Source organism: Eurytemora carolleeae, unplaced genomic scaffold (genome assembly GCF_000591075.1).
Source record: "Eurytemora carolleeae unplaced genomic scaffold, Eaff_2.0 scaffold519, whole genome shotgun sequence".
In the NCBI taxonomy this organism is placed as follows: domain Eukaryota; kingdom Metazoa; phylum Arthropoda; class Copepoda; order Calanoida; family Temoridae; genus Eurytemora; species Eurytemora carolleeae.
Genome location: NW_019396424.1, coordinates 173,593 through 200,146, shown reverse-complemented (window position 1 = coordinate 200,146; position 26,554 = coordinate 173,593). Strand labels below are relative to the sequence as shown.

At 30.5% G+C, this 26,554-nt stretch overlaps 1 protein-coding gene across 4 annotated transcripts; it reads right to left on the bottom strand.

The window, feature by feature from the left end:
• Positions 1-56: 56 nt before the first annotated feature.
• Positions 57-26,108, bottom strand: LOC111703017 (beta-1,3-galactosyltransferase 1). 4 transcript variants are annotated; one of them, XM_023474856.1, is made up of 20 exons: positions 26,011-26,108; positions 25,848-25,912; positions 25,215-25,767; positions 25,030-25,101; positions 24,818-24,887; positions 13,780-13,855; positions 13,437-13,523; positions 12,783-12,941; positions 12,267-12,324; positions 11,512-11,553; positions 10,751-10,839; positions 9,934-10,080; positions 3,731-3,825; positions 3,635-3,674; positions 3,179-3,242; positions 2,200-2,267; positions 1,874-1,980; positions 1,640-1,675; positions 1,232-1,279; positions 58-876 (listed from the first exon to the last, which is right to left on the bottom strand). In XM_023474856.1, exons 6-20 carry the CDS (start codon positions 13,853-13,855, stop codon positions 772-774), a joined length of 1,221 nt encoding a protein of 406 aa, XP_023330624.1. In that variant the 5' UTR covers positions 24,818-24,887; positions 25,030-25,101; positions 25,215-25,767; positions 25,848-25,912; positions 26,011-26,108; the 3' UTR covers positions 58-771. The 4 variants fall into 4 exon arrangements, with proteins under 4 accessions (XP_023330622.1, XP_023330624.1, XP_023330625.1 ...); XM_023474857.1 differs by lacking the exons at positions 25,215-25,767; positions 25,848-25,912; positions 26,011-26,108 and having other exon boundaries at positions 25,030-25,156; XM_023474854.1 differs by lacking the exons at positions 24,818-24,887; positions 25,030-25,101; positions 25,215-25,767; positions 25,848-25,912; positions 26,011-26,108 and adding an exon at positions 21,028-21,118 and having other exon boundaries at positions 57-876.
• Positions 26,109-26,554: the final 446 nt, after the last annotated feature.

Sequence of the window (26,554 nt, the reverse complement as noted above, 5' to 3'; positions counted from 1 at the left end):
TTAGTGAAATCTTTTATGAAGAGATAATTTGAAAAATCTTTTTTATCTATTTTTTCCAACAACAGTGTCTGTTTACCTTTTACAACACATTTTTAGTAACTTTAACATAAAGTAAATAAAAACTGCTTTGGTATCGATTTTCAGATAGAAGATCAAATTAGTTAAAAAACACACACATTAAAACTGGTCAATGTTTTTGAACATAAAGAAGATCAAAGACATTTTTAGGAAAAAATGTTGATGTTTTGAAACAAATAGAAGATGAAAGTGTGTTTTTAGGAAAAAATGTTGATGTTTTGAAACAAATAGAAGATGAAAGTGTGGATTTAGGAAAAAATGTTGATGTTTTGAAACAAATAGAAGATGAAAGTGTGTTTTTAGGAAAAAATGTTGATGTTTTGAAACAAATAGAAGATGAAAGTGTGTTTTTAGGAAAAAATGTTGATGTTTTGAAACATATAGAAGATGAAAGTGTGGATTTAGGAAAAAATGTTGATGTTCTGAAACAAATAGAAGATGAAAGTGTGTTTTTAGGAAAAAACGTTGATGTTTTGAAACATATAGAAGATGAAAGTGTGGATTTAGGAAAAAATGTTGATGTTTTGAAACAAATAGAAGATGAAAGTGTGGATTTAGGAACAAATGTTGATGTTTTGAAACAAATAGAAGATGAAAGTGTGTTTTTAGAAAAAAATTTTAACTGATCAATGTTTTGAAACATATAGAAGATCTCAGTGTGTTTTCAGAAGAAGAAGAACTCATTAAAACGGGTTAATGTTTTGAAATCTTATTCTCCAGGAATGTTTCAATAACTTGTTGAGCAATTAAATCCTTTGAAGAAAGCAGGCTCACATTGCTGTAAATATTATTCAGGCACTGAACAATTAAATATATTTGTACCAGTAGCTTCATATTAATAGCTGGGATTTTTAATATTTTGTCAAGGTAAACCTTGCCATAAAGCAAGTTTCTTTAAATAATTAAGATAATACATTTAGGTTTTAATATTTTTATATTGTCCCCCTGAATTTTACTAGAAACTTATAATTAATCACTAATTAAGTGAAAAAGGTCTGTTCACACTGCACAGCTACTCTGTCAATGCTTATTGAATTATTAAAAGTCATAACTTTAGACTACATTCGTCTTCCTATTTCAGAGTTTTCTGGTTATCAGTATAGTATTTCAAATACCAAAAGATTTATATCAAATTAATTTTTCAAAATTATACCTTGTTTAAATAACACCATCTTGCTTTTAAATTGAGTGTGTAGGATAACTAAACAAAATCATTTAAAGATGTTGATAACTATCTATATATATACTTTGCTTGTATGGGGGTTTGTTTGTTTGTTTGCATCCAATAAACGTCAAAACGGCTGAAAAGATAGGGCCCAAATTTTGTACAGGACCTTGCAAGAATGCAGGAAAGGTTTATGAATGATCGAATTTTCTAAAATTTGCTAATAACAAAATTCGATTTTTGAAAATTTAGAAAATCCATGAAATTTGTTTTCTATAAAATCTTTGGATTCTTTTATTTTGTTTTACAATGTATTCAAACAGAAAATGTTTACAAATGAAATAGAAGATGAGAGCGAAGCGCCTTTTAAGTCTTATTATCTGAATCTACAATTACCTCAAAATTTCTCTTCATTGGAGCTGCTAAATAATCCTTTTCATAGAAACATAATGTTTGTAAACTTTTCTTTTTGGAAAATATCTTTGCTGTTTAAACAAATTAATTACTTGTGATTTAAAGCATTTAGCTTTAATGTACCATATTAGACTTTTTTTGGAAAGCCAAATCGGCTGGGATAAGTATATCTAATAAAGTTATGAATTTCATATTGTTCACAAAATCCTAATGTTCCTTATGGTATATTTTTGGATCTTGAACAGATTTCATCAACAACACTTTCTCCATTTCCACTTTAAAGAATTCTATCATATCAATATGACGGAAACCCAGAGCTTTCACTAAACATTTCAATAAATTCTTCTATTGACATATACCAAAGAATTTATTTTCTTTGTTTTTTTTAAAAACAGAAATAAATTATAAAAAAAATAATGCAAAATTAGAATGATTGCTGAACGGGGGTGTGAAGCTTTTTCAAGAATATTGATACAAAATATCAATACAAAATATCAGTACAAAATAATTGATTTCTAAAATAAGATCTAATTAAAACTTACCAAGGTACCCTGTTACCCAGACATCATCAATCCAGAAAAACTTAGCTGACTGCGCTGCAACTACAAATCTGAGATGATAAGAAGAAATTATGAAAAATTATATTTTACAGAAGAGTTTTCAATAATGGATTTACAAAATGTCTTAACACTATCCCTGCTGGGGTACTTGAAAACCAGGATATGTGGGGGGGGGGGTCAATTTGACCCCCCCCCCTCTAAATCCCATGTTTGATATCCACATATGACAAATGATACATCACTGGAAAGCTCTTGTGCTCTACTTTTAGAATCTGTAAAATTTGCAAATTTGCAAAATTGAATTTTTTATCGCAAAATCCAGTTATGTAGTAAAAATGTTTGCAAAAAAAAATTGTTCAAAAAAATAAAAAATTATACATTTTTGAAAAGCCTTTGACCATGCCATTTTAAATATGCAAAAAGTTTTGCAAAATTTTTAAAATCCTGATGTTTAGTTAAGAAAAAATGTGCAAATTTCCTTTGACAGGTTGTTTGCAAAAAACTTGCAATTTTTTTTTTGCAAAACTTGTGCAATCCTTTTTTTATGTCATAGGCTTTCTAAAAAGCTAAATTTTATCAAAATCTGACAAGTGAAATTGGGTCAAAACAAAGATTTAGTTTGTTACAGGAAAAAGCAGTCATTCAGGCAGTGTGCCTGAGGACTCAGGCAGTTAGTATTAAAGCCCGGTTTTAGGCCTAAAGGGAGGGCTTTGGGTATGTAAGAAAAGTCAGAAAATTTCAACAGCCTCATACCAATACTTTTTGAGTTATGTAAAAAAACTACAGGGGGGGGGGGCAAATTAACCCCCCCCCCTCCCCGCCAGCAGGAATAGGGTTAATAATTCAAAAACTGCTTGTTATATTTATTTATACAATTTAAAAATGGCTCCCCCTTGGAAAATATTGTTTGGCACCCTGGTTTTATAATTCTATAAATTGAAAGTAAGAAGTTAAAAGTGACCTTGCAGCAGTAGCAGGAGATAATATATAAATCCATCCAGTACAGTAAGGTGGAAATACATTTGCTGAAAAAAATGTTATCTTAAAAAAGTTAAATTGTAAGATTTTAACACTGAAGGAGAAATCTTTATTCTCTATGTATTTTGTACAATTGGCTATGGCTTCCCAAAAGTTGATCCAACTAATTAATTAACCAGAGATTTAAGTGATTTGGAAGTGCCAATTTCGGACAGTTTACTGACCTGTATTTGAAAGGTAAAAAATATTTTATTTCATCTGCAATTTGCAAGAAATTTTTTAAAAGATTTTCAATTTTTTGCTTTTCTGATTTTTTTGAGAAGCATTCTAGAAGAAAGCCCATAATGCCCGGGGCATTGGTAAGGGTGAAGGGTAAAACAATTTCAATTTGTAAGTCTTCTAAATCATAATCAAAATAAAATTGCTTAAAGTAATTAACCTCCATCTTCTTTAGATATATCATCATAGCTGACAAACCACTAGACACATAAATGTTATAATACAATTTTTAAACAAATGAAATTAAAAGCTTTACCTTGCTTTTAGGATCTCTAAGAATTTGCATCCCATTCCATATTGGACAAAGCAAAAAGCTGTTTTTCTTGTACTCAGGACCTTCAAGGTATTGCCCACACAATGTCATTGTAAATATTTAATGATAAAATTGGACTTTTATTTTCTTATTTCACACATTCTATTGATAACTCGTAATTTTTGTAAAAAATAAAAATATTTAGTTTAAAGATTTATTTTGAATAACAGAATTATAATTGACATGCCTTTTACAATAACAATTAGGCCTGAGCAACTTTGTCATGTTTAACCCAATCTGAACCATAATGAACCTTTCGTAAGATGTTATTACCATCTATAATAAACGAAAGGTTTTAGTCTGGTTGGGTCAAGATATAAACATCAAGTGATATCACAGTTAACAGAAAGTGGCCCAGAGGTGGAATTTAAAAAAAAATTTAAACCGCGTAACTGAACCCCCTAAAACCAGTTACAATTGAGCCCCCGCTCAAATTTTGAAACACAGAATACAATTTCATGTGGAATCAACCAAATTTGAGCCGTGTCTCAAAATTGAGACAAGGTTCAAGTTCTCTAAAATCGGCCTCAGGCCTAATAACAATTAAGTAAATGATATTGGAGATCTAGGAGTTTTCTCTTCAAAGAGTAATGAATTTATATTAAATGGTTTAATCAACCAAGGACTGGGCTTTGTTCAGCTAACAAATGGTATTTTTTATTACTTTCAAAAAAGTCAAAAAATACCCCATAGTACCCCATAAACTTACTTTAAAAGTATTTTCGGGAAATTGAACTATAAATTAGCCTTTTGTTAAAATAGAAGTGTAATACAACAATCTTGACCAAACCTTATTGGTTAAATTATGTCTGGAAAATTTTAAGAAAACTATTAAATCTTAACATTATATTTGATGACCCTGTAAGTTAAAATAGTTCAATTAGCCCTTATCAAACAGATGATAGGAACAAAAATTCTGTAAGTGCCCAGCCCAAGATGCTGCTAATTTGCATTTTTTAGTTTAGGGTTAAAATATCACAGTATAAAAAGCACTCACAGGTGTTAAAACATGTTAACACGGACTGAATTATTTAAACCACTTACTTTTTGTTGCAGAATTCTTATAACATAAATTATTTTTGTTGCAGAATTCTTTTAACATAAATTATTTTGTTGCAGAATTCTTTTAACATAAATTATTTGATTGTTTATGTCCATGTAAAATGTACATTGTGTAAAGATTAAAATCCATTATAAATTAATTCATTAAAATATCAATTCAATATCTTAAGTATTTTGGCCTTGTGTTTATAATGGTCACTTAAAAAACCAGTTAATTTTTTTTAAATGCTGGGTTTTTCAGCCTGTTTACAAAAAACATGTTTTAAATTTTTTTAAATTAGACATTATAGTTTGTTTATAATTTAGGATTTAACACCCTATTAACCGTATCATCTGGTATAACATCTATGCTGGATAAGTTGGCTTGTGGACTGTAGATATTGTTGAAACACTATTAAAAAAGAATTTAATTAAAGGAATTAATTTTTTTCCCACAAACTCTGATTTTCTAATCCCTATATCTTTGCAACCCAATGTCGCAGACCTTAGATATTTCAGACTACAAATTCCGTAATATAAAACATCCAAGTTAGACATATCAAAGATTTACATGTCAGGTTGCAAAGATTTAAGGAGTAGAAAACTTGAGATTGCTGGCAAGAACTCAACTCTTTTGGGAGAATATTTTAAGTTTCATTTTTATATAAACTTATAATATAGATTTTAAAATAATGTTGTATTACATTTGTATTAGTATGAATATTCCCTTGTTGTATCTAATGAATTGAATTGTTAAATATGTTGAAAAATCTTAAATATGTAAATTACAAATTATGAATTGTATATTAAGGAATTTTAAACAATGATATGTAATTTAAACAGAAAAAATAAGATTATTAAATACACTTTATTTACATTTTGTTTTTAAGGTTTGATTTAAATTGACAAATTTGTATTCCCTCACTTTAACTCATATCTTGAATTTTAACATAAAATGAAAAAGAAGAAAAGACTTAAACGTATTACCTTATTGACGTAACACCAGCGAGCATGTGCATTTAATGTGTATGCTATCTATTAATAATATCAACTTTATAATCATGGAAACTGCTTTTATAAATTCAGGTGATGTCATTGGGAGATTATATGTAAAAATAACTTTTTTAGCAGTACAAAATCTATTTAAAACGGTTCAATCAATAAAGAAAAATTTTCGTCATTTAAGTTTTACCTCAAAGTTCCTACTAGATGGTACAGCCAAGAAATCCTTTTTTTAAGTTGTATTGGTTAAATCACTGAACTCAAATTCAGAAAAAGTTACATTTATAAAATTAATATTATCATATTAATAAGGGAATCTTCCAATACATGACTATTCCTTGTGATAAATTTCTGGGTTTTGAATTGATTTGAACAAGAGTCCTTTCTCCATGCCCATGTTGAAAAATCTCATCATATCCAGATGTTTAAACTTTAACTCTTTCACTAAAGTAAATTTGATTAATTGGTCCTTACAAAACAAATGATATATCTATAGATTTCTAAATTACATTAATCTATATCAAACTTGATCTATCTCTATCTGTTTATATCTGTCTGTTTTGTGATTTACCACCACTTTTTCACCTTTTCCTTTAAATAAGAAACTAGCTGAAGTGCCAGGCGTTGCCAGTGGAATTTAAAAAATTGATTTGAAAAAAATGTTATTAAAGAAATGATATTTTCGAAAAAAATGGAATGGCCAGCTATAGCTAACATATATACAAATATGTATGAATATATGAGCGAAGAGGTTTATAATATAGAAGATTTTTCTTTCAAAAATTTATTTATTTATCATAAGTCATAATAAAATTTGTTAAATCATTGACTGAATATGATATGTTAAAACCTATGATTTTTATACACCATTTTATATATGTATAAATTATTGTTTAAAGGAATTGAGTTTTTGCCACAAACTCAAATCTTCTGATCCCAATATCTTTGCAACCTGATGGTGCAAACCTTTGATATTTCAAATTTAGCTTATTTTATCTTTAAGTATTAATAGTTTGAAATATCTAAGGTCTACGAAATTTGGTTACAAAGATATAGAGATTAGAAAATCAGAGTTTGTGGTAAAAACTCAACTCCTTTGACACAGTTTTATGTCAATTTCTCGGAGCAGAAACATCAAATAGAACTTTAACGAGTCACTAACAACTCCTAAAATGCTTAGATTTCAGCCTATACCCCCTTTAATTTGTCCTATACAGTCCCTTTAAAGAAGGATGAACAAATGAATCACACCCATCTCTAGATATAACTAGTATAAAATTATTAAGCAAAATGATTGTAACCAAAATTGGAAAGCATTTTCAAGATTTAAACTTGTCGGTTGAAATACATATCTAATTGCCAATTTAGGACAATTTTTGACATTAAACTATTTCTAAGATATTTTGATATTGGGAAAAACGTTTGAATAAAAATTTTTACCAAGGTATCCTGTGACCCAAGCATCATCTATCCATAAAAACTTAGCCTTCCCAGCAACATCTGCTAGTCTAAATATAAGGCCGTAATTAGTTAAACTTCAATATTAGCTAGAATTTTATTTTAAAATCTAGATTTCATTTTTAACTAAACTGTCTTTATTAACAATGAGTATTAATTTTGTTATTTAAATTATTTTTATTATGAGGTTTTGTACACTTAAAAGGCGTCACGTAAAGATTTCAACATTTCTAAATGGTAAAGTTGACTTTTAATAAATTTTCATCCTGGGAAAAAATAAAAAGCAACATTGAACCTAAAACCTCTTTTTTTGTATTTATCTTCTCTTATGGTTAAAATTTGGCATAGTGTAACTAGGGCAAAAAATGTTAAAGATAAACATTTTTAAGAATGTTAAAACAAAACATTTTTTTTTGTAAATCTTTTTGAAAAACCCGAGCTGAAAACTTTTAATGGTGGATATCAAGATTAATGCTTGATCTCCTTTTATTTTTAATCTCGAGATTAAATAATGCTTGTTCTCCTCTTGTTTTAATCTCCAAATTAATTAACCAATTTGGATTACGGATATCCCATTCTAAAGTTTTCAGCTCTGATTACTGTTTTTTAAGCAGGTTTTGTAACAAATATTGTTATTTTTAGGTCTTAGGTTTCTTTCAAATTTTTAAGGTGAACAGGGAAAACCTGGCCAAATTCTAATTTTCTAATCTTGATAATTAGGTTTTTGTTCATATTGATTTTAAATGTATTTTATTAGATTTAAATTGAAGAGTAAATATTGTGAAAACTGACCGGCCAGCTGTACCAGGTGTTAAAATATAAATCCATCCAGAGCAGTATGGTGGGTAGTAATTTCCTGAACAATATTAATAATAATAATAATATAATAGCCAGACGTTTCACCTAATACTACATTAACCACATTAATACATATAAAAATTACCTCTTTGCAAAGACTTAAGAAAATGTTGAAATGAAGGGATAGATAGTTTTTAAAACTTTTATCTTTATACCTTCATTTTCTTCACTTCAATATGAATTTCTATACAAGTTTACTAACGCTATGGTTTTATTGTTTTGATTTTCGTTTTTGAAAGCTTAAAACTCACATGGTTTGTTAGTTTTTACTATTTAAACTAATTCTCCAAAAAGCAAAGGTTTGTTAGTTTTTAAAAATCCAAAACAAAATGAAAAATAATTGTATTTGAAAACAATGCCCGGGCCCAATTTCATGATAATTCTTGCAAACTTAGTATATTATCTCTTTTAAAGTAAATAGAATTAGGTTAAAAGCTTGATAACCTGGAGCCTCCTCTTTTGAAAGATCATCATAGCTCACATACCACTGAAAAAAAATATTTTCATGCATAAATTTATATTGAGGTTTATTTATAAAAAGAAATAAAACAGAAATAAAAACAGCTGCCGGCATCAGATTACACAGAGAAATAGTTAAACAGATAGATAGCAACATGGACCCATGGGTAGATGCAAATATATATTAGTAAGATGATATTAGCAAAATCTGAGGAAAGCCTCACCATGGCCTTTATCCTCTCAAATAGGCTTTGGCTCTCAACCCTCCTCTACATGGCCTCTACATGGTGTCTAGCACCCCTGAGGACATCTCATGGCCTTCTTAGGTGCCTAAACCAGCACCCATGAGGACATCTCATGGCCTCCTAGGTGCCTAAACCAGCACCCCTGAAGCCATCTCATGGCCTAAATTGGAAGCCTGGGGGTCCGTATGAGTATGGTCTACAATAATATAAATTCAAAATCACTATTTGCATAGCTAAGAGCATTCAGTATAATAAACTATATATAAAAGCTCTCTTTCATTGGATTTCTGGTTTATAAGTTACATCTGGAAATGATCGTTATTTTTATTTTCTTTTCATTTATGGAGAAGGTTATGGAAAACCCAGAATTCTTTCTGGAACATTAAAACACATATTTTATATGGCTTGTAAACCAGGGACTGATTTTAATAAATTTGAGCTACCTGGCTGATCAAATAACTATTTAATCTATAATTTTGTTAGTTAAGATGAGATTACTATTTGTGTGTCTTTTAATGTAAACAAATCAAGAGAGTTTAGTTTTTTAAAAGGAATTCCACACATACAGGTGAGGAGTTAATTTCAAAGATGAATTTAGCAACATAAAATATATTTGTTAGTTATGTACCCTTATAGTAGGTGCATGTGAAAGATTGATAGTAATTAATCTAAACAAACTTATACAAGTTACCGAGACAAAACTTATTGTCTAAGTTTTATTAAAACTGGCCATGAAACTCAGCTAACAATTTGAATCGGTGATTCCAATTTGAACCACATGGCAGTAGACAGATGAAATTCGTGAAATTTGGTCCCAGAATTAAGACAAATTAGAAATATCTTTTAAAATATTACCTTGCTGTTTGTTTCTCTTAGTACAGGCATCCCATGCCACACTGGGCAAAGAAGAAAACTATTTCCCACATACTGTGGAGATTTCAAATATTGCCAAAAATATCATTGTTTCTCTTTACACAAATACTTTTTAAAGCATTAACCCTTGATGTTTTTATCTTAGCCTAACATTTACTTTATTTTCTAACTTATTCAGTTGATTGTTGATTAAATGTTCAATGACATGCCTGGTGAAGAAATAAGTAGCATACAGATCTATAAACATATCATCATCTGTTTTCACAACAAAATCAGCTTGTTCACAGAACTCTGAAACCCAGAGTTTACCAAACACATTCTTGTAGGAGAGGTTGTGGTAGGTGTCCAAGAAATCTCCTAAAGCCAAGGAATGTTCAAATTGAGTGATTATAGGTATAACACTGTTTTGTAAATTAACTAAACTTTTAGTGAGCAATGTTGTCTTTCAGAAATGAATGAACAAATTTGATTATAACGTTAAAAATTTTTAAAAAACAAACGATTTTAAAATCGTTAACCATCGTTTGCATTTTATGGACGAACAAATGAACTTTAAAAAAAATATTAGTTTGTACTGAATAAACAAATTTTTTTAACGAAATTATAAAAAAAACTATAGTATTTTTTTATGAACGAAAATTTGTTTCTAACAAACTTTAAAAAAAAGTTTATCTTTTTTTTACTGACACCACTGTTTTTAGAACGATCTTTTGAAAATACCGTTTTTTTACTAACTGAACTATTTTGTTGAAGAAAAAATCTTACCGAACAAATAATTTTACTGAATGAACAATCTCTCAGTTAAAATTCAAATGTAATTGATGAAAAATTAACAAAAGTTCTGAAAACGAACAAATAAAATATAAAAACAATGCTCCCATCTCATTGGATGCATTTCTGCCGAGCTCTAATTAATTAAACAAAAATCAATCCAATAGGGAGAGGGTTTGTGAACATATGTTAAATCAAAATATTGAGAATATTTCATGACGAACACTATCCTAGTAATATATTGAATTGAGCCTACCTTGTACTATATCTTTGAACCGCATGGCTTCATCTAATAATGGTTTCTGCAGTCCAACATCAGATACCATTCCAAGTAGAAATACAAGCCTGAAGAAGAAACCCCTTTTAATCAATTTTTTGGTTCAAAAGCATAATATTTTCAAATCCATTTTTGACACCTAACCTTGAAATTTTTTGGCTAACTCCGTTACAGTACAGGAATAGTAATTTAAAGTTTTTTTATGCATTGGGTAGGGTACAGTAAGGGGCGGTATAAAGTCTGGTCTGTGTTTAAAAAAACCTCTATATTATTAGCTAAATCTAAATCTAAAGAAATAAAAAGTATAAAAACGGATGAAGAATTACATCACATCTCAATATTTGTCAAAAACAAAACAAATATTTTTTTTAAAAACATGTTTTTGACCTTTTCTTCATTTTTTTCAAACCTTTCTAGCAACCAAACTAGCGGTTCTATTTTTTAATAAGCTGGCCTTGAAAAATTGGACTATAAACATGCATTGCAGTCCTATAACTTTACCCTAAATCCTTTTCTAGGGAGGGGGGGGGGATGCTTCACGCCATACAGAGATTCATTATTATTAAACAAAACTTCTGGGGGATTTTATTCCCCGTATGAAGCCACACCTATCAGTACCTCCCCTCACGATACGTGTACAATTACGCCTGGGGTCGTCTGTTTGTAAACCGCCTAGGACATGTTCTATTATTGAATCCTGGATGTAAGCGTAAGCCTTTACATGGTTAAAGTGTTTTTACCTTGTATTTACCCCAGGTATATTAGGATTACCCCAGGTCTCTCTATATATCTTATATATCAAATTTTGTATGTTATTTAGTAAAAATAATGTAAAAATGAGTAATAAGTTTAAAGGGAGTGACCGGCAATATACGGTAGTTGAACTGAGAATGTAGTATTGTGGAGACATTTTTTAGGATTCATTTGAGGCATATAAAACGTTTTAATGGTGTAAAATTACTGAGTTTGAGTGCAAAGTTAACGTTCAAAATCCTCCATTGGTGGTTACATTTTGAGAATCGTTATTTTTTAATTATTTTAGAACGACGACGAAAAATGTATCAAAATTTTTACAGTAAACTAATTAGATGTTTTATTTCACAATAGAAATTTGCCAATAAATCATTGTTAGAAACAATTACCTCTTTTTTTATCATTATATTGAATTTCTTATTATCTACGAATTTGTTCTTATGATTCTTCAAATGTCGTCTTTTCTATAAGAATTCCAGAAAATCGACAGAAAATGTTTGTGAATAATAAGGAGAGATTATAAAAACTAGTAACTGAATAAGATTACTTATTTTCGAAAATAAGAGGTTATTTTTATTTTCTCAACCTGTTCCTATACAACTAATTAATTTACTACATAATTTTTTTTGTTACATTTTTTGTCCTCGTTATTTAATAATCATAAAAAAGTACCATACATTGCCGCTCACTCCCTTTAATGGTGATTGAGTTTGTTACTTTCATTATTTTTTGATAAAATTTCCTGATAATTCTTCTAGCTTCAGTATTTTCCACTGCTGAGTGTATAATTGTTACCAGTCCTAGGTGTACATGCAAATTATAGGAAATACACACTTGTTTAGTGATATCATGATAACCTACTTAATTCCAGTGCATGCATATTGTGACAAGGAATCATTATATTTTATTTAGATGAGATATTTTTGATATTATTTTTAATATTGAACTAAAATAATTTTTCTCACAATAATTTACTATTAGAAATTTTTAAAAAATCAAATAAGACTTAAATATATACATTTTATGATGTTAATGAGCAAAAAGCGCATGATAAGAATGATGATGAGCATAAGAAACATGGTGTATAAATTTTACCCTACTTTCAAAACGACCGTTTCGTTTTTTCTACGTCGTTAGCAAAACGACCGTTTCGTTTTTTCTACGTCGTTAGCAAAACGACGTAGAAAAGTTTTTTAAAAGAGTGAAAACGATCCATCCCTAGGAATAATGAGTATTAAATGATATAGGTAAACATTACCTATTTCTGACACATTACAAATATCCTGGTTGATATTTAGTTTAAAGTTTTTAATATCAATGAGAGTGAGGTTATCAGGATGCAGGTTAGCATGTACATGAGGTACATTGGAAGCTACATGTACGGTAGGTGGCTCCTGTGCTGCTGTAGTTATTTCATCTAAAATAAAATTTAATAAATTAAATTATCAAAAGTATTTTTGTTTGTCAACAATATTAATTTTATTTATTGGAAGAACTATTTCACTTATTTTTAATAATGTTTCACATATTTTTAAATTAAAAATTCATTTTTTTGAGGTTATACAATTCTAATGAAGATTTGGCCTGCATAATTTAAATAGAGTTCAAGTACAATTTATGTACAGTGACATCCATACAATCGTAGAATAGGAAGACGTCTAATAGAGGTAACTAAGCTACTGGTAAAACGTTTTGCTGAATAACAACAAAAGTATTAACGTGAATGTCGTCTTCCTATTCCAAACGCTCTCATTGTGTTAGCGTATGTACACTATAACTTAAAACTTTATATACATTATGGAAAATTGACCCTGAATTTAAATTCAGAATTGAAAAAATTACTTTTTTAAAGTTTAGGAATCGAAATTTTATAAAGATTTCGTTAACAGTCCCTTTAATTCTAAAATCTTACGGTAACGTGGTGAGCTGCGAATTTCCGAAATATAAGAATTTAAGTCCGTTAAGAAATCTTTCTTGTTGTTCTGGTCATCCAATAATCCTAAACATGAGTTATTTAGGTACAGTACAGTACAGTGCTGAGAATAGAAAAGTCGTCTCCTTCGTATTGATATAAACGCTAAGCACTGTACGTAAGCCAAATATATGAATTATCAATCTAAAAGATTGTTTCTAATGTTTTAAAATAAAAAGATAAAAATTTGTTTATTAATGTTTATTTTCTTGTGTAAATGATTGTAAATAAAAGAACAACACAGAATAATTTTTTAAATGATTTTCGTAATTTTGTATTTTACCTGTGATATATATAGTGTATGTAATGCATAGTATGATTACAGTTGCAGTAAGCAATAGTTTTAAATCCAACCTCATCTGAAAAAAAGAGAAAAAACTTAAAGGGAGTGTCTGGCAAGACTTGGTAGTTGAGCTGAGAACGCCAGGAGGATTTTGATTATTAAATTTTCACTCTTTATGAAAAGTTATACACGGTATAAACGTCTGATAGGTCTCAACTTAAAAATTTCAATCTCAAGAGCAATTTATACTCACAAATGACAATTGAAGAGGTTTCTTGTTATATTTGATTTACTTTTTGGGATTTTTTGGTTCATATTTAAACCTACAGGGTTAAATATGGCGTTATTAAAGTTAACTGTATCCATGGGCATTTTTGATTCATATTTAAACCTACAGGGTTAAATATGGCGTTATTAAAGTTAACTGTATTCATGGGCATTTTTGGTTTATATTTAAACCTACAGGGTTAAATATGGCGTTATTAAAGTTAACGGTATCCATTGGCTTTGGTTCATATCTAAACCTACAGGGTTAAATATGACGATATTGAAGTTAACTGCATTCATGGGCATTTATACACCTACAGGGTTAAATATGACGTTTTCTGAGTTTTGATAAATTCCAACTTTTAACTCTTTAAAAGCATTGTTCACATGTTTGCAAACAGATATAGTCGTTGTCGTATATATCAATACAATTAGGACGACTTTTAATTTCAATTTTGGTTTCTACCAAATTTATCAAACAGTATAGACACAAAAACATGTAAACAACACTCAACAGAAGTTGTCAAGTAACGTCCTTCATTTTGTTTACTATAAACTATAATTTAGTAAGGGATCAAAAAAAGTCGTCTTCAATGTACAGATGTAATTTTTCGGAATTAGGAGCACACCTAGCTAACCCTTTAATCTACTAACCTGATAACTTTTTATTAATTAAGCTACAGGGCTAACATTTATATATTTAAAAAAGCCTTTGAAATGAATGTAATAAAATGTATCACATGTTAATATTTGTCAAAAGTTTAAATAATTATTTATGAACATTTATCCGGCATAATTTTTAAACTTTTTTTTAAATCCTCCCTTGCACATTAACCATTAAAGTAAGAGTTTTTTTAATGTGCAGTCCTTGAAAAGTTGGACTGTAGACATGGATCACACTCCCCTATCTAAACTCTAAGGGCAAAATCAAAGGGTTGGGGCCCCCCCCATTTATATTAGAAAAAAGCACAAATGGGATACCAGGTTAAGACTGTACGAATCAATGGTTGGTATTATTGGTCAAACGGCGATAAAAGAAACAACCCTCTGTAATATTTTTAACAGACCGTTTTTTTTTCTGAATCAATCTATATATAAATTTGGCTTGTCTGTCTGTCTGTTTGTTTGTTTGTATCAAATAAACGTCAAAACGGCTGAACCGATCGGGCCCAAATTTTTTGTGGGACATCTAGAGACCCCAGGGAAGGTTTATGAAAAATCAAAATTTCAAATATTTGTCTCCATCAAAATTCGATCGTCATTAAATTTTTAAAAATTTTGAAAATCCGCGAAATTTTTTGTGAAAATCCGCGAATTATTTTTGTTTTGTTTTGCGATGTACAAAAAGAGAACATGTTCACAACTAATTTAGAAGATGGGCGCGAAGCGCCCTCTAAGGCTAGAGAGAAGGGCGCGAAGCGCCTTGAATTTCTAGTATTAATAAATAACACTTGTTTTATTTTGATACTTTTACTTTTTGTTTATTAGTTAATGCTTTGACAGATATTTTCAAACTGTTATATTCTAAAGGACATAAAGGAACAAATGTTAAATATATTTTTTAATGTTTTAATAAACATCAGAAATCTAAACTGTGTGCTTAAAATAAGACAAACTTGTAAATACCGTAGTACTTTATTCAAGATACTCAAGACCTTTTTCTGTTGCCAGAACAACTTACTATTTAAACTTAATTGAATTTATATACAAGCAGGATTCAACACACTTGTATCTTTAATAGTCAATATGTAGTATAATGTTACTGATAAAAAAGCTAGACTTTACAAAATACATTTTTTATCATCTAATATATTTTCAACGAAAAATATATTTTTTATACTCTCTATACAAACTACACAGTGATGATATCTAATATTGAATTTATATATAATAGAAATTCTATTCAAATCCAGTATACAATAACAATATAAATATTAAATACACGTGAAATAAAACAGGACAGTAAACCAAATGAATCATTCCCTTCTAGAGAGGTTTATGTATTCGCAAAACTAGTAATGTTTTTTGCAAAATTTTAACCAAGCATAATCTTTCTGTATAATCAAATAAGATACCATATAATTGTAACCCAATCGGTTTATTCATTTATGTTGACGTTTCTTAACCCTGTTCCTGCTGGAGGGGGGGGGGTCAATTTGACCCCCCCTGTAGTTTTTTTTACATAACTCAAAAAGTATTGGTCTAAGGCTGTTGAAATTTTCTGACTTTTCTTACATACCCAAAGCCCTCCCTTTAGGCCTAAAACCGGGCTTTAATACTAACTGCCTGAGTCCTCAGGCACACTGCCTGAATGACTGCTTTTGCCTGTAACAAACTAAATCTTTGTTTTGACTCACTTTCACTTGTCAGATTTTGATAAAATTTAGCTTTTTGGAAAGCCTATGACATAAGGAAACGGATTGCACAAGTTTTGCGAAAAAAAATTGCAAATTTTTTGCAAACAATCTGTCAAAGGAAATTTGCACATTTTTAGTTTTTCTTGATTAAAAATCAGGTTATTTAAAATTTTGCAAAAATTTTTGCATATTTGAAATGGCATGGTAAAGGGCTTTTCAAAAATGTATAATTTTTTATTTTTTGGACAAATTATTTTTGCAAACATTTTTACTATATAACTGGATTTTGCGATGAAAAATTCAATTTTTGCAAATTTGCAATTTTTTTGCAGATTCTAAAAGTAGAGCACAAGAGCTTTTAAATGATGTATCATTTGTCATATTTGGACATAAAACATGGGATTTAGAGGGGGGGGGGTCAAATTGACCCCCCCCCACCAGCATATCCTTGTTTTCAAGTACCCCAGCAGGGATAGGGTTAAACACAAATATCACTGCAAACTATAGACAAAAGTAGTTAAAGTTAAATCTGTTACTCTAGTTTTTATTTCTTTTATTCAGAAGTATGAGTAAAGCAAAATAATTGAGCTTTGCCACAAACTTTGATTTTCTAATTCCTTTTCCTTTGCAACCCAATGTCATATGATCTTTGATAGTTCACATTTTGAATTTACACTATTATATATTGGGATAAGAAAATTTAAGTTTGTGGCAAAATCTCAGTTAAGAGAAGTTTTTACGAAAAACATAAAAGATTTAATTCTTGTGAGTAATTTGCTTGAGTGTATCTAACGCGACACAAATTGTATATATATAGTTGACAAAAATCTGCCTTCTAACCCCCCCCTCCCCCCCCCCCCACGCAATGTCGTCTATTACAACACCTCCCCTCGGAGAAGTCCATACCTAAGCAATCCTTCGACAATTTCTCTGTACTCTGACAAAGGAAAACATCAAATAGTGAAACGTTTTAACTAAGTGAATAATCAAATCCAAATATAACTTTGCAATCCATAGTAATTCCACTTAAACAACCGAGTTCAATTTAACTGATTAAACAATTAAAACCATTTTATTCATCAACATTTATTTTACTATATTTTTGGAGGTTTGAAATTAATCCGTTTACGTGAATGTTTGCAACTTTTGTGCCCGAATACAGGAGTTTAATCAACTAGTCAACTAGTCAACAAGTCAAATAATCAACGAGTCAACCAATCAATTAATCAACTAGCCTATTAGTCAACCAATCAATTAATCAACTACTCTATTAGTCAATTAATAAACGCCGCACCGCCTAAGTTTCTACAATTATGTATTATGACAGTAATATTTATAATTATGATTGCCCCAAAAAATGTTCGATTTTTTTACCATCAGAAGTTAGTTAAATGCCGGTAAATTATAGTTATTTATTAAAAACAGTTAGATATTACTTATCTGTAAAGAGAGAAAAAAAAATTATATCTTTTTAATTCGCTGTGCAATAAATGTTTATTTAAAGATATACATATCAAGTAACCGTTTGTTTTCAACTGACAATTTAACGATTCTTTTTGTTCGTTAAAAAGAATTTTCCGTTTATTTTCAAAATTTCTGTTCGTTAATTGAATTTTGCCTGGTCTATAGTTTTCAAATATATGAAGGAAGCTTAATGAAATGTTAATGTTGACTTTCCTTTTAAGGATTTATTAAACCAATTTTACAGCTAAAACAATTTCACATTTATGTGAGAAAAACAATTAGTTTTAACCCCTTTTTCCTTAAGATGACTTACAGATTAAGTTTAAATATATTAATCGATTTGTACCAATTTGCAACTCTGTCCACTCAGAGTGTAAGATGTAATTCTTACCGACCCTTTCAACCTTTTTATGATCAAGGATTAATGAGATATCTTTGAAAAAGTCCTTAAGTTTACCACTTTGAACCAGAAGTTCCACTCTAGGAAATGAGAGTCACTTTACTTTACGTTCTCAGTCACCTTTAACACAGTTCATAGAAACAAAGGTGGTATCAATTTTTAAAAATTTTGTTTTTAAAATTAAGAAACATTTCACGAGCAGTCCCTTTCATATTAGCATAATGATTAAATGTCACAAAAATGTATAATTACAATTCATAGTGTAGAAAATCAAGTTAAAAGGAAAAAAAGATTTACAAGTTTTCTAAACCTTTTATAATAAAGCGGAAACAACATTCTTGACGCCACACAATATTTAAAAGTCACATAAACTCTCAAAGCATGGGAACAGAGATCAAAACTCAGCATCAAGCGGTATCATGTAGGAACAAGCAGGTTTTATCTTTGATTTAAAAGTTGCCACAGAGAATATGAAGATTAAGCGAGCAATATTATTTAGATAGGGTGCTCTACAAATAGATACGAGTACAGAACTGGACCATGGAATCTCCACTTTTAAAAAATCCAGCTGTACACATGCAAAATGTTTTTTATTTCACCTGTTTTCTTAAATCAGGAAATATAATATCAAGATTAAAATCTAATTATTTTTCTAAAAGTATATATAATAGGTAAGTCCTAACTTAATGGATAAAACAGGTAAATAAAATATAAAAATTTAATTAATTTAAAGATGGTCCACTTCCCAGCAGTACCTTAAAACCTCTGAATCGTCAAGGATGACGGACGTATCCTAATTAATCTACAAAAACTCTTAAAACTGCGTGATATGTTTGTTAAGGTGTTTAAAATGTCCGAGGTAGCCTTTTTTTAACTATTAAAAAGTGTATGCTCATAAGGCGTTTAGTTGGGTTCATTCCGTCATAACAGTTTAATTTCAGTCTGCTTTCTTTAATTTACTTCATTTCAATTTTGAACATTTTCTCTTTGTATATATTGTACAGTTAATTCCTAATTGAGCCATAAATCGAAAGAATTTATCAAATGTCGTCTTGACAATTTTTCAATGTTTTTTGTACTTTTTTACGTAAATCTCAGCATTTGCGATTTGAAATAAATTAATAAACTGAATATCTGCAACATTCCATTATCAGAAAGGGAAGAATACGACATTTGATGAATTCTTTCGATGTATGGCTTATTTAGGGTTTAACTGTAAAAAAAGCTCGCGGATTTAATCAAAATTTTTATGGATTTTCAAAATTTAATTAAAATCGAATTTTGTTTGAGGCTAATTTTTGAAATTCATAAACCTTTCCTGCGTCATTTGAGGTCCCAATAGGTTCAGCCGTTTTGACGTTTATTGGATCTAAAAGTTATGCTCTGTGGATTAATAATACCTTAAGTAGCGGCTTTTAAAAAGTTTTGTATATTTTCCAGATTGGGTCGACTTTAAAGTGTCGAAGCGCCTTGGACTAACTCTTATTTTTTGTTGAACCCATAAACATTTGCCATACCTTTGCCATAAGTAACACTTGCCATAAGTTACACTTGCCATAAGTCACACTTGCCATAATGGTTACACTTGCCATAATTACACTTTCTATAATTACTTTTGTCATATGTTTCTAATTTTTAAAAAGTTATAAATCTGTCGTTTTTTGTTGTAAATGCCGGAAATTTTCCCATGAAAATCCCCAACTTTAGTTTTCTCATTCTTTTAAAGCAAAACAATTGATGTGAGTTAAGCTCCATATTTTCTCAATGGACGACCGTTTGGTGACCTTTGAGACCACTGCACAAGTTAGGGTCAACCAATGGATCGGGACAGCAACTCCTATGTAGCCAATGCCTCGTCTACAGAAGAGACACATTGGAAATGTTCGATTAAAAGGTGCTCAGCTAGAATTCGAACCCGAATTTCTTCCTCAAACCTGATTTGAACTGAACTACTTCATGAAAACAGACTGCTAAATAGGCCGTCATGGAGCAGGAGAATAGTATTATCAAGAAAATGGCCAAAGTAGATGGTGTATCAAATACGAGGGTTAATTCTAACTAAATTTATTCTTAATTATGGCAAGTGTAACTTATGGCATTTGTTACTTATGGCAAACACATTATGGCAAATGTAACTGAGCCCTAAAAATGACCTTTTTAGCTTTAGTTTTAAATGAGTTATAAGTAAAATTAGCATCCATTTTTGTTTACGTGAGAGCTTGCATCGTGTTTGCAACAACCCAATCAAGAGTTTCAAGTTTAATAAAGTTAAAGGTTTGTGTTGTAAATCTCAAGATCAAGAGTGCATGAAATTAATTCCTCTGGTGGACCTACCAGTAAGTAATAACTTTAATTGAGGGAAAATGCATTTATTCACAAATATAAAAGTGCCCATTTTGGATATCAAGATAGAACCTTCAAGATTAACGATTCTCCACATAAAAGTTCTGACCTAAGGTGTCATTATGCTTTCATATTTTAACAAATTTATAAAAAAGATGAAGATGGCATATATATTCATATAAATTTTTTTTTAATTTACCAACAAAAACATACAATACAATAATCATTGGATTAATTGGTCCAAAGGTATCCAAAGTTTTCCAAGATTTTTAAATCTTCCTCTGAAAAATCCTAATCGTACAGTTGCATACAATTACACTGAGAAGTCCTTAGACTCATAAAGTATTTAATTTTGCACATTTTAAATTTACAAACTTACGTTATCAATTTTTCAGGTTCTTAACTTCTTTAACAAACCTTCAAATCATGATTAATATACTGAACTGTTTCATTCATACATTTTAAATTAACTTTAATATGTAACTACCTTCCATTTACTTTTATACTAATAGGAAAGGCCGTATTGATTAGGGGACAGCAACTGTTGCGAATAATTAATAATGCGATTTAACTTTCGACTTTTTTGGGTGTACAGCCTTGCTAAAAAAGATTTTTTTGAGTTTCAGAGACAATATTTAACTAGTATTTTCATGATTTATGGGACACAAGAGTAATTAAACATAAACAGAATTTTTCTTGCCACCCTGATATTTTTTACTTTCAAGGAAAAGTAATATGAAGGTTTTTTTGGTTTTTTTTTAAAGAAAGCTTTCTATTGTTAATACAGATATAAAAACTACATTTTAAAAAAGCCCTTTAGAAATGGATGTAAGAACATGTGTCATATCTTAATATTTGTCAAAAACAAAAAAGTTGTTTTTTGCATTTTTCCGACCTTTTTTTCGGCATTTGTTTTAAACCTACCTAGCACTTGAACTATTAAAGTTAGTGGTCTAATTTTTCAGTGAGCTGGCCTTGAAAAATTGTGTTTGAACATGTATTGCAACCCTATACCTAATAACTCGCAGGCCTTTTTTAGATCCCTCTAATTTGCAAAAATTTATGAACTTTCGTAAAAATCAACCTTTTTTGTTTTATTTGTTACACAAATTAAAAAGTTTTTTTCTTTACATATTTCATTATCATTTTATTCAACTGAATAAAGAGTCAATCTTTCTTAGCTAATTATACTAACAAGTGTTATTCTATACAACACTTAATTTAGAATTTAATCAATACATTCATAGAAAGGTTAGTTTTCAACTTTAATAAAATGTTTAGATATTTCAACAAATTTAGATTAGAGATAAAACAGAAAAACGCTTGAAAGATCGGTTTATTTTAGACCAACCAGTGTCCGAATTTAATGAATTTAAGCCGCGTCTCAAATTCCTCCAAACCGGTTTTCAATTGAGCGCCGACTTAAATCTTGAAAAATTGAATTCAATTCTAAGTGGAACCAACCATAGTTGAGTCGCGGCTTAAATTTAAGGCACGGCTCAAATTCTTTAAATTCGGCCTCAGCAAATATATATTTGGCTTGCTTGTCTGAATTTAATAAATGTCTAAACAGAACAGATCGGGCTCAATTTTTTGTGGCAACTCGTATTTTAAATTTTTATATAATGCGAGTGTAACTTTTGAGAATATTCATCACTGTAATTTCAAGGATTTTAAATTACAAAGACGATTTTTTCATATTCTCCATAAATGTTTGAAAATCGAGCTCTAGTCGTAAAAATAAGTTAAAAGATATTACACGGGCAGCCGTAGTACATTTGAATTTCCGAGCCGGGTCAACCTTTCTGGTCCCAGTTTGTACTGTACCTAGCTCTATGGACAGGACTAGCCGGTACAACAAGGTTGGCGCGGTCAGACTTTATGCTTCATATAGGTTGAATTTACGTTTACTAAAGGGGCGGAGGTGTGTGCTTATGGTATATTGCAACTGCATTCAAATAAACCGAATTCGGAATTTATGTAATGCAATATTTAAAGGATAAGTAATAAATATAATATAATTATAATTTATAGTATAAGTACCACGCTGACCGCAAGAATTTGTCATTTTTTTGCCATAAAAGGTTAATCTTTTAATAAACTAAACAGTTTTTATAGTATACAGTATACACGTCACCATGTTGTCCTAGCAATATCGTGTAACTACTAAACATAGATTCTATATCTTATCATTTATAATATTTGTCAAAGCTTATGTGTGTTTAGGAGGAATTCAATAATTACAGGTTAAGGTAGTTTAGTTTGATAAAATTACAAATAGAGGTAAATTTTAAAGAGACTGTTATAGTAGAGACCGTAGTAGGCCCTCTATTTAAAGTGACTGTAGTAGGTCCTCTATTTAAAGAGACTGTGTTAGGAAGGCCCTGTATTTAAAGAGACTGTAGCAGGCCCTCTATTTAAAGAGGCTTTAGTAGGCCCTCTATTTAAAGAGACTGTAGTAGGCCCTCCATCTAAAGAGACTATGGTAGGCCCTCTTTTAAAAGTGACTGTATTAGGCCCTCTATATAAAGAGACTGTAGTAAGCCCTGTATTTAAAGAGACTATGGTAGGCCCTCTATTTAAAGTGACTGTAGTAGGCCCTCTATTTAAAGAGACTGTAGTAGGCCCTCTATTTAAAGAGACTGTAATAGGCCCTCTATTTAAAGAGACTGTAATAGGCCCCTATTTAAAGAGACTGTAGTAGACCCGTTATTTAAATAGACTGTAATAGGCCCTCTATTTGAAGAGACTGTGGTAGGCCCCCTATTTAAAGAGACTGTAGTAGAACCTTTATTTAAAGAGACTGTAATGGGCCTTCTATTTGAAGAGACTGTGGTAGGCCCTCTATTTAAAGAGACTGTAGTAGAACCTTTATTTAAAGAGACTGTAATAGGCCTTTTATTTGAAGAGACTGTGGTAGGCCCTCTATTTAAAGAGACGGTAGTAGGTCCTCTATTTAAAGAGACTGTAGTAGGCCCTCTATTTAAAGAGACTGTAGTAGGCCATCTATTTAAAGCGTGGCATGTCCGTTTCACAATGATACACTTAAAATTTTTAAACTTTTTTTGAATTATAATTTTTCTATAAAATTGACTTGCAGATTTGTACATGAAAAGCTAAATAAGAAATTGTTAGAAGTGCCTCAATGTTAAAAAGGGTACGGTAGTGAATAGCTAATTGTGCTCTAAGAAAAAAGGTTCACTATAATCATGAATAAAAAAAAATTAATGAAGACTCTCAACAAAACGCCGCGCCGCAACACTAACAACCAAAATCTCAATTAAGATGTTACATCATACATGCAAAAAAGGTTGTTTTAATAAATAGAGTGAAACCCACATAATCAAAAGTTAGAGATGTCAATAGAAAAATCTGTAAAATCAAAATAAATATTGACTGAACATTTTTTTAAAATTATGTAATTATGGAAAGGCTTGGGTCCATGGGTCTGCATATAAGTGGGCTGTCAAGGTAAAGCCTAAATGCAGGACCTGACGTCAAAGGTTATCAGGTTTCCAGTCCACTAATGCTTAATTTTCATAACTGTGAAGAGTAAGTGACCCAGATCTCACACTGAGTGTCTAAAACGTTTTTGCAATACGTCGATCTTAACATCTGTACCCAAACCCGATTCTCATTGTCAGGTTTAGAACTTTTGTTCCCATTATTTAATATTAAAATCTTTAAACATATTTTGCAATGTTAATCAGTTGATGGATCTGTATTGGCAGAGTTTATATTAACTAGTGAGCCAATACACGCTGGTATTTAATATTAAAATCATTTATTAAACGTTGGACCCATACAACTGTTAAAAAGCATTACTACTGTTGGGCTCAAGTCATGAAATATTTAGACCTATTTTAATTCATAAGTTGAATTTTCATCTACAGAGAACTCTGGGATAGAAAAACTACTTTCAGACTCAAATTATGACTATAAATAGTCCACTGAACATGAGACACAACAAATGTTCAGTTAAAACAGACTCATTTCACTTGATAAGTGGTTCAATAACTTATCATAAATAATATTATTATATCAAAAATATTTTCTTTTTAAAAATATCAATTACACTTATGTATTGCTTTAATGTCGTCTTCCTATTCTACAGTTGTCTGGTTCTATGGGCTCAAATTTTACATTTAGGAACCAGGTAATAACTACAAACATAAGAGCGAGCATGAACTCTTTCTCTTCGGCTCACCTCAATTTGCACTGATAAAATCTTATGTAAATATTTCAGGTAGGCAGTTAATACAGGACTCAACCGTGAACTGAAAACACAATAAATCAGTCCAGGGTTAATTAATTTTACGATAAAATAGAATTCCAGCCTTTAAAAATAAAACTTTCTCCAGGTAAAACATTCAATTTTATATAACAAATATTTAATTTTGTATAAATAGAAAAATTCACTTTCAATGTTGATTCGTCCGGAGGTTTGTAGCCTATAGCGTTCAGAATACACCACAGTCTCGGGTACAAGAACTAAATATGAGCTTTATAGAGTTGAGTTGAGATCTTTATGTGTATCTTCAAATATCCTTCTCAAGTATTGACTTTCTCACAGAGATCACAAGAATTGTAATCAAGATTAGTACCTGTATTTGATCTAGAGGAGCTTAGATCAGGGATACAGAGTAGAGGTCCTTCCGTCAGAGGTGTCGGAGAAGATAGATTCCTTCTTTCGGAGATGCTGGAGAAGTGGGAACAACCAAGCCGAGGTTGTCGGAGGTCTGGTACATAGAGATGGAGACGTCTCTAGGATACTGTCAGAGGAAACGTAGAGAACTCAAACCAAGCGTTCAAAAACACAGGAACACTCGGACTCCGTTGCGATCGGAAAGTTGTATGTAGAGAACTCAAACAAGCGTCCAAAGACACAGGAACACTCGGACTCCGTTGCGATCGGAAAGTTGTATGTAGAGAACTCAAACAAGCGTCCAAAGACACAGGAACACTCGGACTCCGTTGAGATTGGAGTCTTGTATACGTAAAGAACTCATGACCTACCCAAGGCACAGGGTGTCAAGATTAGTAGGTGAGAGGAGAGGAGAGCATCTTCATCCCAGAGACCAAGGATGCAGATAGGTTTAGCTCCGCGAGGCAGTGGAGAGGTTAAAGCTCTAAGATCAACAGGAACTCAGAGCCAGCCTAGCATAAGAGTTGTTGAGGTGATTGTGAGAATTCAGGATAATTTTCAAGCTCAACTTTTAATGTTCATAATTAATCACCTGGTTCAGTGCGTGGGGACCTGCACGGAACTTTTGAGGGAAAAATTACAATTATCACAACAAATCTATACATATTTTATATAAACCATCCGTTAGAAAAGAATCAAGCAATATGGAGTAAAAGTTTCCATGTGAATATAAAAATCTTGGATGATTTATAAACCTGGAGAAAGAGAACGAAAACAGGTTAGAAGGGTGCAACTAACCCATCGTGGTCTGAAAGACAAGACCAATTATTAAAACTAAAGTGGCTAGACTTTCAAGCATTTATAAAACTTATTGACAGTTCTGTTTAAAGACGTGTATGATATTAGAAAATTAGACTCAATTTCAAGAATATAAAATAGGCTTCAGAAAAGGTGTACATTAAAATCTTAGATTTGTAATTTGAACGGTAAGAAAGATAATGGTAGATTCAATGTATTTGTAGAGATTTGTATAGGATTAGTTGCTTGAAGATAAGGGTTCTCTGTAGGACAAGCTGGAGAACTTCTCGACTTTGAGCACCCTGAACACACATTAGTTTATAAAGATCCACATATCTTACATTCTCACTGTATATCTTACTAAAGGAATTGAGTTTTCACCACAAACTCATATTTATAATCTCTATATTTTTGCAACCTGATGGCGTGTAACTTTGATATTTCATAATTAGATAATTTGATCTCATAGTTTGAAATATATTAGGTCTGCAATATTGGATT